Raw genomic sequence first — 15,067 nt, forward strand, 5'->3', positions numbered from 1 at the left:
TTCTTTCTTTCACGCTATACGTGTGCTATTTTACGCTGTATCACCCATTAATAGTGTAGGCAGAGGGTGTTACGACACTTCGTTCCCCCCTAGGAGGAACGTACAGTAACTTACATGAAAATTTTAACTTCAGCTAAGCAGCGACGATATAAAATACGAATACGTGCAGAGGGTAAAATAGATTGGTATTAATTAGAATTAATAAACCAATCTGTTATTAGTATTTTTTTATTTGCTAAAATATGTATGATAATGCAGAATTTTCCGATTTTAAACTTGAACAAAAGCAACTTAAAAAAATAATCGAGACGTAAGTGCTATAATCATATTATGCTAACATTTATACAAAACATAAAATGAAAACGAATTGAGTCATTCATCTACGCTTTCTGAATGTTTCAAATATATAATATAAAAAAATGTGATAAAACAACTAATCTAGTTAAATGAACTGTAAATTGTTAGTTGCACAGCCAATTATAATTAGTATGTTTTTAGCTTCACGCCGTTTCCCGCGTTGAACAGGCAGGGGGAATCTAGAGTTAAGACATTACGGCCTCTTCCGCTATTTTCGAGACATTTCGTGTGGCGGAACTCAACGCTGCGTCTTGTCATCTTACAGGGCGAGAAATTTAAAAAAAAACAATTCCCCCCGAATGGAAATCGACCTCGCGACTGCGTTTAAAGGCAGACGCTGTGCCGATGCGGCACGACAGCCTCAAACATAGTAAATTTAATGGAAGAATTATTTCACAACACATCACAATCACAACAAATACTTAACTACTGTCATGGCGTTTTATGGCAAGGCTTCTTTATGTTGTCACACTCACATGTTACATTTACATATTAACATTTTCGGTTTACATGATTCTTTAAAAATATTTAATTTGTTAAAATATGAGTATTATAAATATATCGACAGACAAAACTACTCAACTTATCTATATAAATCTGTAATTTGCGATGTAGGTATAGTATAAAGTGTTGCAGTATTAAGATGGGATTTCTCGAAATATCTACAGAATTTTCTATATTTCGTCTTAAAGTCCACAAATCTGAAATTGTTAAAATACAATAAAGATTATTGTATTACAACGATGTCTTTTTGTTTGAAAGTCTTCAATCTGTATTGTCGATAATAAATAATCGAATAGTTGCTAATTACAACATTTATTTTTACTTCTCTATGCGATAACAACGAAATCAAGACAAAAGTAATTTTAAATTGCTATAATGTTAAAAATCTTTAAAAGGTTTTGATTAGTATTTATTATGAAAACACTGTAGTTATATTACGTATTACAAAATATTTTTTACTAGATTATTAAAATTACTGTTTAAAAAATATGATATTTATTTATTTTATTTAAAACTTTCAGATTTATATAAATGGAGATTTCGTAGGCCTTATAAAATAATTATATATATATATAATAATATCCACTATTCTTACGTTAATGAGATGTGCATTTCTTAACAGCCTTATTATATTTGATTTTTTACTGTTTCTCAATTATAATATACGGAAACAGCTTTTTATGCAAGTTAAATGTCTTATGTATTATAATATAAAGAAATATAGATAGCGCAATACACGAAAACGTGCTCCACTGTTTCGCCTAATCGTGAAAACTACTGAAATTTGTAAAATTTATGTAATTTCCGATAGAAGGAATGGAATATAATGTTAATATGTTATTATAATTTGGTAATAATACTACTTTATGTTAGATAATAAATTAAATTATTTTTTTAAACTGAAGTTTTATTAAGATATAAGTATGAAATACTTTAAAATAATGCAAAAAAATAAAGTATTAAAATCGAGATATGGATTGAAGTAATTCAGTGATATTTTAGAACATTTTTAATTTTTATATATTTTCTAAAATATCTATACTTAGTGTGATCATAACACCTTCAAAATTATTATGTTGAATTTTTTTTTATTTTGAGTAGAAAAAATAGAAAGCTTTGTTTGTACTTTTTATGGACTTCCACTACTTCTATATGTAAAATTTTATACTAGAACTTTTATGATATTTTAATTAATTTATTTAGCTATTAATGTGTTGTTTGTTTTAATTACTTACTAAATTATAGATATTAATTTAAAAACTGAAAATTTTAGCAACAAGCCTAATGTTTTAAACAACTCTAGAATATTGTCACTACCTAGGTTTCAATTTGTTTTGTTAAAAATTCTGACATACATAAAAAAAAATATTCAATTACATTAAAAATTAATACAATATTTGTTCGAACGCCTATAAATTTTATGAAAAACTTTCTTTGCATACCTATATAAACAGTTATCGTTACGGTGCACATGAGAGACAAGAGCAGTAATAATAGTTGCGACATTTTTTTCATCTCTAGAGATTTTTGCTAAACGGACTTGACTTTAGTTTTCAATTCATTTTTTAAGTGAAAAGTTTTATTTTTTCAGGTTTAATTATTATTTGTTGGTAAAAATTTTGGGGCCCCAGACTATACTAGGGTGGGCACGGGCCAAATTCCTACACCTATATTAACACATACAATAATTTTTCAACTCATTTCTACCGTTTCCTTAAAATTTGTTACAAATATTTACGCTGTTACCTAAAACTACATTATTGTACAAAAAGATCCTATATGAAGTCATTCAGATCTTTAGGCATGAATAGATATGATTAGAATTGTTATAAAACGTGTGTAGTTGTTAATTTTATTTAGACCGCGGTGGTTCGCGGTAATGGACGCTAGGATTTCTTGTTTTCTTCCATTAGTTTATCCTCGGTGCAGAACTTTTCTAATTGCTTCATGTAATAAGTGTTGAAGTTTAATCTGTAAGAAGATATAAATTGTTTTATTGGTCGGAATAACAAATATAATTTCAACATAACGATATTATTATAATGATCCTGAAAAATCGTTAAAAAATTAAAGAATAAAAATTATTCTGGAATACAGATTGTTTATGATTATTTTATTAATTATAAAATGGGCAAGTTACTAAACAATGAGATGAAACATGCAGATTTCAAGTTCAGTATATAAAATTCTATAAGTAATAATAAATTAATATAATGTAATACGAATACTAACCTGGCAGATATATTAAGAAGTTTATTAGTGTTATTATCTCTCGCCATTCTTTCTATAATAGCCAATACGGAAAGCAGAGCTGCCGTGAAACGCAGGCCGTAGCGCGACACTGAACGTGAGAACGAATCCGCTGAACCGCTTGTCGTTGTACCACAATTTGCGCCCTGATTATTGAAAAACAATCATATTTAGTTAAAATTATCATAAGAACCTAAAAAATTAAAAAATATACGCTTAAAATCCTTCTGGCACAATCATTCGATTATCTTTTTAGCTTCACACTATTTCATGCGTGGCGGGGTAGGCAAGACACTCCGTTCCCTACTTTTCCTCCAATTTTCGAGACATTGCGTGATGATTGGCGAAACTCAGAAGTCGTGTTATTAGAGCGAGCAAAATAAAAATAATTCAGTTATACAATCAGATAAAAGAATTGATTAATAAATGCAGGTAAGGCTAATAAAAAACATGTTTAAAATGATGACACGTTTTTCTTCACCCACCTGGATAGACAGATAGTCTAGTGTCACAGACATTCCAAATTTCTTTTTATTCGTTGGTCACGTACATTTTCCATACTAGTGTAATGATAGTGCCAACTTAATTTTTCAAATTGAAGGAATCGAAGATAAAAATAATATATTGAGAATTAAATAATTGACACTGCTATCAGTACAAGAGATGTAAAGGTCGGTTATCAAAAAACCTTATTATACCGATTTACTACATAATATGAACATTCACACAAATGCAAAGAACAGCTTAGACCTCGCGGGCTGTACAATGTTATATACCACTCTTTTCTCTGTTATATCTCATTTACCTAGTACTATTTATCTTATTCAATATATAATAAGAACTAATAAAGCCACACAGATTAAAAATAACAAACTTACCGTAAATGTCTAAAACAGAAAAGTCATGAAAAAAGCAACAGTTACGTTCGTCATAATTTTGATTTGTCACACGATTCACAAAATACATAATAATACAATCGGTATAATTTTGAACATGGCCTTGTTTAATAATAGTCATTTAAAGTAATTAAATACTAGAATATAATATTATGCTTGATTTTTCTACGTGCATTTTTTATTTACATAATGTAAGTTGCTGAAGTGAATTATTTATTATGACTGAAAATGCTAAAATGAAATTAATTTGTAAGTAAAATGTATAATATAATTTGTTTTACTCAATACAATGATGATTGCTCCATGTTACTTAGATATTTCTAACTAAACAGAATGGTTGCGGGTTCAAATGTCATATTTATAATAACAGTTCTTGTTGTCCTAATATAGAATAATTATAGCATTTAATTGAAATGATTCAACGCTAATTCGAACTCTACATCGAATAATGCTAAAAATATGCCTACAAATAAACATATAAAATTATAATAATCAACAGGCGCATGTTCACAAAACAATGATGTAGTGATAATAACAATTAATGATTAATTACTTAGTGCGCAATTAATATTTTATACCTCTATATAATCATTATTGTCATACGTTGATCCGAGCATACTGTTTAGTTCTGCGTCCACGAAGTACTTGTGCATCTCCTTGCCAATTTATCGTGTAATGGTTGCGTTAAATAAGACAAATTAAATTAATTACAAAATCATATATAATCTTTGCAAAAGCGGGACAGATAACATTAATATAATTTTCTAAGGATGCTAATAATTATATTTTTTTATTAATCGAGCGTGTCCAAGAAGTAGGGAGTAATTTGAATTTGGTGACGGTTGGCAGCCCTGTTTTTTTTATATTTCTCATCCGATAACCTTTCCATAAGTCTTAGACAACTGAGCGATATATACAGAAGGTATAAGAATTATCTTAAAGGGTGACAGTTACAGAAGCAAGATTTTTGATTGTTTTATCCGAGTTGTGTTTTAAAACGCTATTAGTTTCAACAAGATACTGCCACATGTCATATATGACATTCGTTATAACGAAAGAACGAAAAGTTTCCTCATAAAAATATCTCTTTACGTGAACTAGCTTGCGAGATTAATATAACACCTTGTGGCTTTTTTGAGGGGATTTGTGAAGTCAATAGTGTACATGAACAAATCCAAAGCAATATATAAATCGAAGAAAGAAATTTAAAGGGTCCTGCCAATCAGCGTAAACGCATAATCGAAACCATCAATGGTCCTTGGTTCGAATAGGGAATATAATTTTAATATTTGTCCCTACTTTCTGGACATGTAGAGACGTGTGTATGTACAAAGCAATCTATCACTTATTACCGAATTCGACATATGCCTTGTAAAATTGTCAGATATAATGAATACAAAACATGCATTTCAAATAAAGTAAACGTAATATACAGACAAATATATGTCTAATAATATGCAAGAGATCAAAGAAGCTAATAAAAATAATTAAATATAACTAAACATATAGACATTTTTAAATAATTGAAATGATTCTTCCTAAAAATCATACCTGTATAAAAGTGCAGAATTGCACACAAACTAAGCAAAGTGTTGTAACCGCTTTCAAAAGTTGTGGTGACGTCAGCATGCAGTCGCCGAGACAGGCCTCAAGGAAATCGTTGTGGCGTTCTAGCACTTCGTCTACGTTGTTCACCTGCAACAATTTTAAAATATCGTAATATAAGTTTCGCCACTCATCACGCTATGCCTCAATAATTCGGAGGAAAGTGGAGTTCGGAGTGTCTTAACACTAGACTCTCAGGTTCGCTTTGTCTACTAAAATAATAATAAAAAAAACAAAAAAGAAACAAAATGCTATGACAGTGTGAATTATTCAAATTAGTTGGTAGAGAAAACCTAGCGTCAAAAAAAATTTCTCTACTTTCCGCCCCAATTCGAGACATTACGTTTTGAGTAGCGGAAATATTTTTATTGTCATGTTCACACCCACCCCACTGCACCACGATGGATTTATATGAAAATATATGTATACAAAATATAAGTTATAATTGAGGCCGCCCTTTAAACGTTCCCGTTGTGTTGGATTCCCAGTTAGGAGAATTAATGCATTTTCATTCCGAATGAATTATTTGTTCTGATAGCTAGACAATACTCGGCAGCGTGTTACGCCACTGAAAGAGCAAGTCTCAAAAAGTATACGGGAAGCGGAGAATATAGTGTATTAACAACACTCGATTCCCTCTACCTAATCTGCTGTATGCAGGATATAGCGTGAAGCTAAAAAAACGCACCTTATCCAAACTCTGTATAAGTTGACACCAGGAAGGTTCGATGACCTCTACGCACATATAGTACTGCAAGTGTTGCACGCAGCTGAGCATGCGCTGGCGCAAGGCAAACGCGTCCGCGTACAGGCGCCCCTCGGAGAAACGCTTCACTACTTTATTATACAGCCATACTCTGGAAAAAATATTTATAAATACAAACAAGAAACCCTAAAAAAATTGAGGCCATTGTTGCACAGTGACTCAGCGTGTGACTGTAAACGCGATTGTGGGTCGATTCAAACTCAGCGTAACGAAATATTTTATGTTTTAATTTCTTCGCTGTGGTAACGAGATAAAGTGCGACGTTGAGTTTCGCCATTTAACACGCATTATTTCGAAAATTCGGAGTAAGGAACAGAGTATCTTAACACTAAGTTCCCTCTGTCTACCCTCCAAGCGATCTTGAAATAAACGACCTTGACAGAGGGACAAACATACAGACAGTCGGACTAAAAACAATGTTCCTATAAAGGTTCCTTTTTTCATGTGAGGTACGGAACCCAAAAAAGAGAATATTTAGAATAATTTAAGTACACAAACCTGCACAATAGTCTCTCAACATGTTTACAGTAAAATAGGTGTCTGAATATCATTTGATAGCACGCAATAGCTTTATGGTTAATTATTAGTGACACCGGCCATTTTACTTCCATGCCAAATGAAAATGTCTCTATACCGGTTAACGGTAGACAATCTTTGTTTTGCTTATAGTCTGCAATGTTAAAAAATATAAATTAATAGTAATTTCTTACATGAAATTTGGTTACCACGTCGTTTTTTTTTCTTATCTATGGTGGAAGTGTCTGAGCTCTTTTTAGGGGAGCAGCAGAGGTGAATAATATCTAAATTGACTGACTGTTAAAATATAAAAATAAAACAAATATTGGAAACTAAATAAACATAGAAACCTTTCTCATCTTCAGTCTCAATAGACAATATTTTGAACATTTGGAATTGTAAATCGTATGGAAGTAACTCCACTCTCATGTCTTCATTGTATGGATCATGACTTGCTGCCGATAATCTGGAAAAAATAAAATAATAATAAAAATAAGTGCAGTCCGCGAGGTCCAAGCTGAGCTGGTGGAGAGAAAATTATGAGGATGCAATATCTGGTGTAGTAGAATACAAAGTTCTATTTACTTATATATTAAAACTGTACTATAAAAATGTTACACTGTTGTTACGAAGTTCAGAATATATTAGACCATTTAAAAAATGTTATGAATATTTCATTATCCATTAACTTACACACATTTCCAAGTCGCAACTCTTGTAAGTTAACTTTTTTGTAAACATAATTTAAAAGGCAGATTTCCATTTATCTCTCTAATAACAAGACAAATTGAGTCTAGCCACTTAACACACAACATCTCCAAACTGGAGCGAAAATTGGGGAAAGGAGTTAAAAAAAATACCTTAAACAAAGCCCCAACAACGATTCAAGTTTGGACGGTATTATATCATCAATTTTCTTTGACAGTTCTTGTTCAGTCGCATCCATGAATTGCACTATAAAATCGCCTTGGCTCATTAAGAAATAATTTTTAACAGATTTCAATCGACCCATTAAATCATATTCCTTTAATAATAACTCAAGCAACGATTTACTTGCAAATGAGTACGCCTTTTGTATTATGGCACCATAGTTTTGTTCTCTGAGTGAATATTTAATCTCTTCATAGTTGGATTTGGTTATAGCCTTGCCTGAAATATTTATATCATATCTATGTCATTAAAAGTTATGTGTAGCTTTTGAACTTTTGCGCATACTTTAGTTGGGACGAAAATAATCAAATGTAAGAAAAATGCGAAAATTAAATCACATCTAACTTCAGAGCAGTCACGATTCGTTGACCATACTGCACATATTTAAAAAAAATGTAAACAAAGCATACCGCATTGACTAATGACATTCAAATATTTGCCAGTTCTGAGTATAATATCCGTGAATTTGTCCAAAAACTTGGGTACCCTATCCCTTTGGACACAATAACGTTTTTCCCAGTAATCTGCTGAATAATCGCCAGGCAGTTCTTCTTTATTTATTAGCTCATTGTCTTCTATCATGAATTCCTAGAAAATTAGAAGTCAAAGTTAACATAATATATGAAGGAAATGAAAAGGATCAATCAAGTTGTGCTTACTTAGTCAATCTGACTAAGTAAGCACAACGATGATGAATCTGATGAATTTCTACTCGGGGGTTTTAATCATTTTCATTTCCTCGGGGCCGTAAGCCGGGGCGTTAAGGTCTGCTGCTCAATACGAAAGAAATTGTTTTTCTATAAGTATGCAATAACAAGTTAAATACAATAAAAATACTTTACTTCAAATGGATCAACAATGGTCCCCTTGTGTATCCACTGGTCCAATATACTCAGGTACGGTCGACAAGCGCGCTCTGTAAGGAATAGAGATATCTCCTGCGCGCGCGCATCCCCCATTAGTGTGTTTGTTTTTTCATGTAACACCGTTAATACTGCACCGCCTCTTAAATCACTCTAAAAATAATGATAAAGAATAATAATATTAAATATTAGTGCTGCCACTCAACACACAATGCCTCCAAAATTCGACAGAACCCACAATCGTCTGATTACGCTGTGACGCTGCGCCACGAGGGATTCTAATATTAAAGCTTCTGGATTATAAATGGCGATAATTCTGAATCCATAGTTGAATCGACGAAAAAAATTTACATAACGAATAGGTTGACAAATTTCGGTAAAATAGCAAACCTTAAAGCAATAATTATATAAACACAAGTATATATTACCTTTCCAATACTAGTAACAATGGCGGCAAGAACTTGCATAGTATGCATTGTAGGCAAAACAAAACACCATAACTTTTGCAACGTCAAATTTGTGCACATGTGCTCTGTTTCCAATTGAGCTATCATAGTCTGGAAAAATTAAATATGTAAATAAGTTATATTGTATGTGAATGTATGAATTAGATATAAACATACAGTACGGTTGAGAAGTCGTGGCCACCCTGAAAGAAGACTGGTGAAGATAGTACCCAAAAGAAGAAAAATGCTAGTCAATGAAGTAGCTTCAGGGCGGCGACAACTAGTCTACTTATTGAATCATGTTATCTAAAATTTTATTTTCACTTTAACAATAATTCATAGTATAGCCTGTTAAATTTATAACTTAACTATTAAGATAGAGTATACTCTAACTTATTAAGTTCTACTACAATTAAACCATATTTAGTTATAGTTATAGCCAATTAAGAACTCTTTAGCACTCTAAGTTTCTTAGGTTAAAATAATTACTTGCTTTTGTATTGTAAATTTTTTTACAATAAATAATGAAGAATTGTAAACTCACATAATAATCTCTTAACAGTATCTCAATAGCGGCCACCAATGCATGTAAAATTTGACCTGACCACATGTTACATTGCTCTATAAATCTTCTCACAATAGAATAATTTGAGGCCAATGGCAACATTTGTTGAACTATTTGTTTTAATGCATCATCTAAGTTGTCGGAAATTATGAATGTTCTTGGATCATATGTGTCTTTTACTGGTTGATGAACAATGAAATTGCCAGGTATACCGGAGAAAAGGTAGAGCAATTCGTCTATAATTATATTCTCTTGTGAAGCAATGGGTATACCAGCTGCAAAGCCAAAAAAATATTTATTATGTAAAAAAATGAATTGAACACAATAACGTTTTTCCCCATGTTCCACCGAATTCTAGACGCTTTACATGTTGAGTGGTAGAACTCAACACCACTCTTTGCCTCGACATCAGAGCAAAGAAATGAAAATATAAATGTAAATAAATATTTCATTTCCTCGAGTAGTGATCGAACCACACTCAAGTGCCGCTGCAACATAGCGGCCTCTAGATACTTCAATATTATTTATAAGGAGCTTGTTGTGCACAGTTGAGCAGTGAGTGTCTGACTTTAATAGTGACAGTTGTGGAATCAATGTCTCTATTAACAAGACAAAACCGTCTAAAGTGTCTCTAAACTTGGGTGTTACGTGGGGAAGCATAATTTCACAAAAAAAAATATTGTAAATATATTGTTGTAAATTAGAATACTTACAAAGAGATGCTGTAATAGGCAGAGGATCCTTAGGAAAATCCCATGACATTGCCTGATGTTCCTTTTGCCAATTAGGTAAATCTAAGCTGTTGTACCACTGTGGACGTGACTTAGTTTCTTTCTCTTCAATTGACTTCATAACAAATTTTTTACTTTCATCAACAGCTTTCAATAACTTATCTTTAATCTGAGAAATATGAGATGTAACGTAATTAATCATAATATTCACAAATGTAAACACAATTTATTATTATTTAGAAGTAAATAAAAATATTTACTTATTTCAGAAAACAGGGTCAAAATGTGCATTTGCATTGTTACTAATAATTAAAATGTTTATAATTATACCTGTGGCAAATCTTCTTTGGTGATCTGGTGTTTATTGTCACCTAAAATAGGTTTAGGAGCCACTTTGGGTTTAGAAATTCTTGATTTCTTTTCTTCACAGACTAATTTATAAAATAAAACTATAATATCAGACAGGTTGTCCGTTCTATAAAAGAAATAAAAAACATTGGATTAAATTAGAATAATATTAATTCTATTTTTTTCATTTTCACTTAATATATAATACTAGTGGACCCGGACGCGGCTACGCCTGCTTGAACTATAAGAATATTTTCGCGTCGGTCATATTCATACTATACCGCCTGTAGGCTAGGTCATTTTGAATCAGTGAATATCAAAATGTCACGGTAACGGTCGCGTAGCGACGCGACGGTTGTTATTAACATGGCAGAATAAATTGCATGTCAAATTAGAAAGTATTTTAAAATATATTAGTATATATGTGTAATGTAATGTTATATAGCCTATAGCACTTCTGAAGAATGCAGCTTTCATACAAAACAAAAACAAACTAAATCGGATCAGTAGATCCAGAGATCTTAGCGTTCAAACAAACAAACAAACAAACAAACAAACTCTTCCGCTTTATTATATTAGTACTAGTGGACCCGGACGCGGCTACGCCTGCTTGAACTATAAGAATATTTTCGCGTCGGTCATACTGTGCTGCCCGTAGGCTAGGTCATTCCGAATCAGTGACATCTCCTTAATTATTTATTAGAATGTTATACAGCAAACTATAATTTCAATCTAATAAAATGCTAAAAGTGACTATTATATTTATTTTCATAAGGATGAATATCAAAATGTCGCGGTAACGGTTGCGTAGCGACGCGACGGTTGTTATTAACATGGCAGAATAAATTGCATGTCAAATTAGAAAGTACTTTAAAATATATTAGTTTATATGTATAATGTAATGTTATATAGCCTATAGCACTTCTGAAGAATGCAGCTTTCATACAAAACAAAAACAATGTAAATCGGACCAGTAGATCCAGAGATCTTAGCGTTCAAACAAACAAACAAACAAACAAACAAACAAACTCTTCCGCTTTATTATATTAGTATAGATTCATATTATTCATTATGAGATTTAGCTTTACCGAGTAACTTACTTGCGGTTCTTTAGTTCTTCATATTTTTTCAAAAATACTTTTGAATTAGAAGCTCTAAGCGCCAATCTTTGTGCGTATTCATTTACTTGTTTAGAAGAGAGATTACTATTGCCATAATTGGGATCGTTCTGAATGTAGTCTAATACCGTATCTGCTTCTAAATTACATCTGGAATTAAAATAATTGAGCATGATAATCGCATCTAATTACACCAAGGCAATGATGTCAAAACTATTTTAAAATTACCCTAAGGCATCTAGGAGCTCCTTAATGGTGCTTTGCATTTTAATCTTAGGTAGAATACAATTTTGAAACATTTAGTGCAAATAAAAGCCCTTCGCTACATTTGTTTTGTTTGACAGACTAAAATGACAGTTGTGAACTTATGACAGTTACTACATTTTAAAGAAAACGTTTTGAATATGTCACTCATAATTATCTGGTAAATTATAAATATTTTAAAATAATAAATATACAAAATTTAAAGTATAAGTTTATAAATAAATTAATAGCTAAATATTCTCAGTACCAACCTAAAGGACCAGCTTCATAATCACAGAGAATCTAAAGGAATTATATACTTTTAGGCAGCTCCGAGAGATGGCACTAAGGTGTTACAGAGATTGGATAAGTTTTCATTAGCGTATTCGTATTATGTACATATAACTAAATATAACTTTTTATACTTAAGTTACTTGTAGGTACTTGTTATATTTTCGATAAATAATTAAATAAAAAAGTCCATTATTATTTAATATTTAATTGTAATTATTTTTTAAGCTATACGTTGGCTTTTGAAAATTTTAAAAGTTTGGACTAAATATTGTTTTTGTTAATTAATAATTATATTATATTCCATGTGATGAGTACAAAAAGAGAACCAACAATCTTACCATTCTCGATTAATTGTGGTAATTTACTATGTAAATCAGTTAAATTTCGTTCAATTTACTATTATATATTATTTCAATTTTAAATATTTCTTTAAAATATGTCAATCCATTCTGAATATATTGTTTAAATATATATAACTATATCACTTTTTCCACTATAGAACATTTTTGTGTAGACCAAAAATAGGGGATGCGTGTACAAATATCAAATACCTCCAATGATTAGAAATGACCTAAGTATTTATTATAATTATAAAATAGTTAAAAAACTTACAATTTAAATGTAATCCTTGACACCCACACAGTTATTTTCAACTTTACAATTGGAATAACACACGATATTTTTTTATCAGGCATAGCATTAAATTGGTAACTCCTAGAATTATCTTTATCGTGATATATAAAGGTGTTATTAAATTGTTCAGAGCCATGCCTAAAGTGTCCCATGCTGGGCCCTGGATGTTCGGAAAATTTGCTTCTGATGGATTATATAAACTAGGGATCTATTTTATAGTCAGCAATTATTGTAATTTGTACTTCACTATTATTTTTATCGATACCACTGCAATGCAACTGCAATGAAGAACATAAAAAATGTTTGTAGATTGCAAAAATATACATTAGGTGGCCTTCGTTATATCTAAATAAACTTAAATAACTTATAATTTAATATATTATATCAAAAAAGTAGCACTATAGTTATTTATACCACTAGTAGACAGAGATTGTTACGTTACTATAGCCACCATTCTTTATGTAATGTATTCTTATTATTGATTAAAAAATATAGAATATTATGCTATTTATGTCACGTCTAGATATTCAGAAATCTATATTGTGAAGTATAAAATAAACATATAAGTACTTACACTCACACAAAGTTAAAAAAATGGTACGCAATGAAATAATCATATTATATTCTTTTTATTATAATTCACTATAATATATAATGATTTCCAAAAATAGAAACATGCCATTTTATTCAATAACGAGAAAAAAAGCTGACGAATGTATGCGAAGCAGAATAAAAGGCGGCAACTCACAATAAATGTTGTGTCAACTTATAACAATCATTGTCCCCGCTTTTTTATCTTTGTCGGCATGCGGCACTTTGACGAGAGCTTTGTTAAAAGTTCGGCAGCCATTTGCAAAGGAACTAAAAGGTTCTATTTTGATAGTTTGATATGAAACTAAAGATACGGTAGGTACTTGTGTAGAACTGTCGATTCATGGAACAATACATTAATATGATATGTGGACAAACAATATGGTAGGTGTGTTAAATTCATGTGATTTTCGCGCTTAAAAATCGCACCTGTATTTTGATAAAAGACATCGTAAGGCGATAATTTTTTTTGGAGAAAAGTTCATATGTACCGACGTTTTTTTTTTTCAAATACAATTTTAAAGAGAACAAAAAATAACAAAAAATCTTTGTTGTCCATAATATTGCGGCACTTGTCACACAATTCAGTGTTATTTTGTAAAAGTAATGGAAAAGTTAATATTGAGTGTTCTCTTACACAATAATAGGAACAAATTTAATTTCATTAAGCATCGAAGTATATTAAAAAATTAAAATCATCATCAATTGAAATATAATATATTATTAATAGAAATATAGTGTACAAAATGTATATAATACATATTATATACATTTTCAATACAATATCTCGACTCTACCAAGGTTTTATTATGGTACGTAGGTTTTTTTTTAACACAATTTTTAATCAGAAGCTTACTAAGGTATTAAATTACGCAAATTTCAAAAGAAGATTTAAAAGATAATAACATTTTTTTTAACTACAAAGAAATGTTACAGAATTTTATTGAAATCATTAACTACAAATAAAATATCTCGACTCTACCAAGGTTTTAAAAATGACATAATGTTATAAACACCTGACTTTAAAGACTCAATGAAAAACGACGTGGCTTTGAAATCCGTTTCTGTGATGTTGGGTTCAGTTCACGGGATCCACCATTCTTTTACTCAAGATTTATGACAATTATATGGCAAGTCTATAAATGCCGCGTTTTTATTAGCCGCGAGACATTTACTGATTAATAAAGTGGACGGACGATGCGGAAGAATCTAATTATACGGATTCCTAGAATATCAATCATTATAGGGTTTTTTATTTTATGTATTTATAAATTGTCTATTTCACAAGGATAGTTTTCATAAACTATTAACATTTTACAACATAACACAAGACAGTGCGTTAAACCCTCGGTGGGGACCGAGGCATCCGCATAGCCGCATGCCGACTCGTGCGTTTCGACATCCAATCTGA

At 30.9% G+C, this 15,067-nt stretch overlaps 1 protein-coding gene across 2 annotated transcripts; it reads right to left on the minus strand.

The window, feature by feature from the left end:
• Positions 1-214: 214 nt before the first annotated feature.
• LOC146529952 (gamma-tubulin complex component 2-like) lies at positions 215-12,260 on the minus strand. 2 transcript variants are annotated; one of them, XM_085200102.1, is made up of 16 exons: positions 12,124-12,260; positions 11,878-12,045; positions 10,760-10,904; positions 10,412-10,598; positions 9,678-9,973; positions 9,116-9,244; positions 8,667-8,840; positions 8,235-8,412; positions 7,755-8,043; positions 7,245-7,360; positions 6,877-7,048; positions 6,301-6,469; positions 5,559-5,702; positions 4,586-4,663; positions 3,094-3,257; positions 215-2,832 (listed from the first exon to the last, which is right to left on the minus strand). In XM_085200102.1, exons 1-16 carry the CDS (start codon positions 12,192-12,194, stop codon positions 2,748-2,750), a joined length of 2,565 nt encoding a protein of 854 aa, XP_085056228.1. In that variant the 5' UTR covers positions 12,195-12,260; the 3' UTR covers positions 215-2,747. The 2 variants fall into 2 exon arrangements, with proteins under 2 accessions (XP_085056228.1, XP_085056229.1); XM_085200103.1 differs by lacking the exon at positions 4,586-4,663.
• Positions 12,261-15,067: the final 2,807 nt, after the last annotated feature.

The sequence above is a fragment of the Heliconius melpomene genome, chromosome 17, assembly GCF_056956725.1.
Source record: "Heliconius melpomene rosina isolate 202511_hmr_F chromosome 17, ASM5695672v1, whole genome shotgun sequence".
Classification (NCBI taxonomy): Eukaryota; Metazoa; Arthropoda; class Insecta; order Lepidoptera; family Nymphalidae; genus Heliconius; species Heliconius melpomene.

Excerpts from the sequence above, each read along its gene's own strand:
- LOC146529952 (XM_085200102.1), bottom strand. The coding sequence starts at position 12,194 with ATGTTTCAAAATTGTATTCTACCTAAGATTAAAATGCAAAGCACCATT. Across the intron at positions 9,974-10,411 it reads GCCTATTACAGCATCTCTTT|CTGGTATACCCATTGCTTCA; the intron begins GTAAGTATTCTA and ends TTGGCTTTGCAG. Across the intron at positions 3,258-4,585 it reads ACAATAATGATTATATAGAG|GGCGCAAATTGTGGTACAAC; the intron begins GTATAAAATATT and ends TTCAATAATCAG.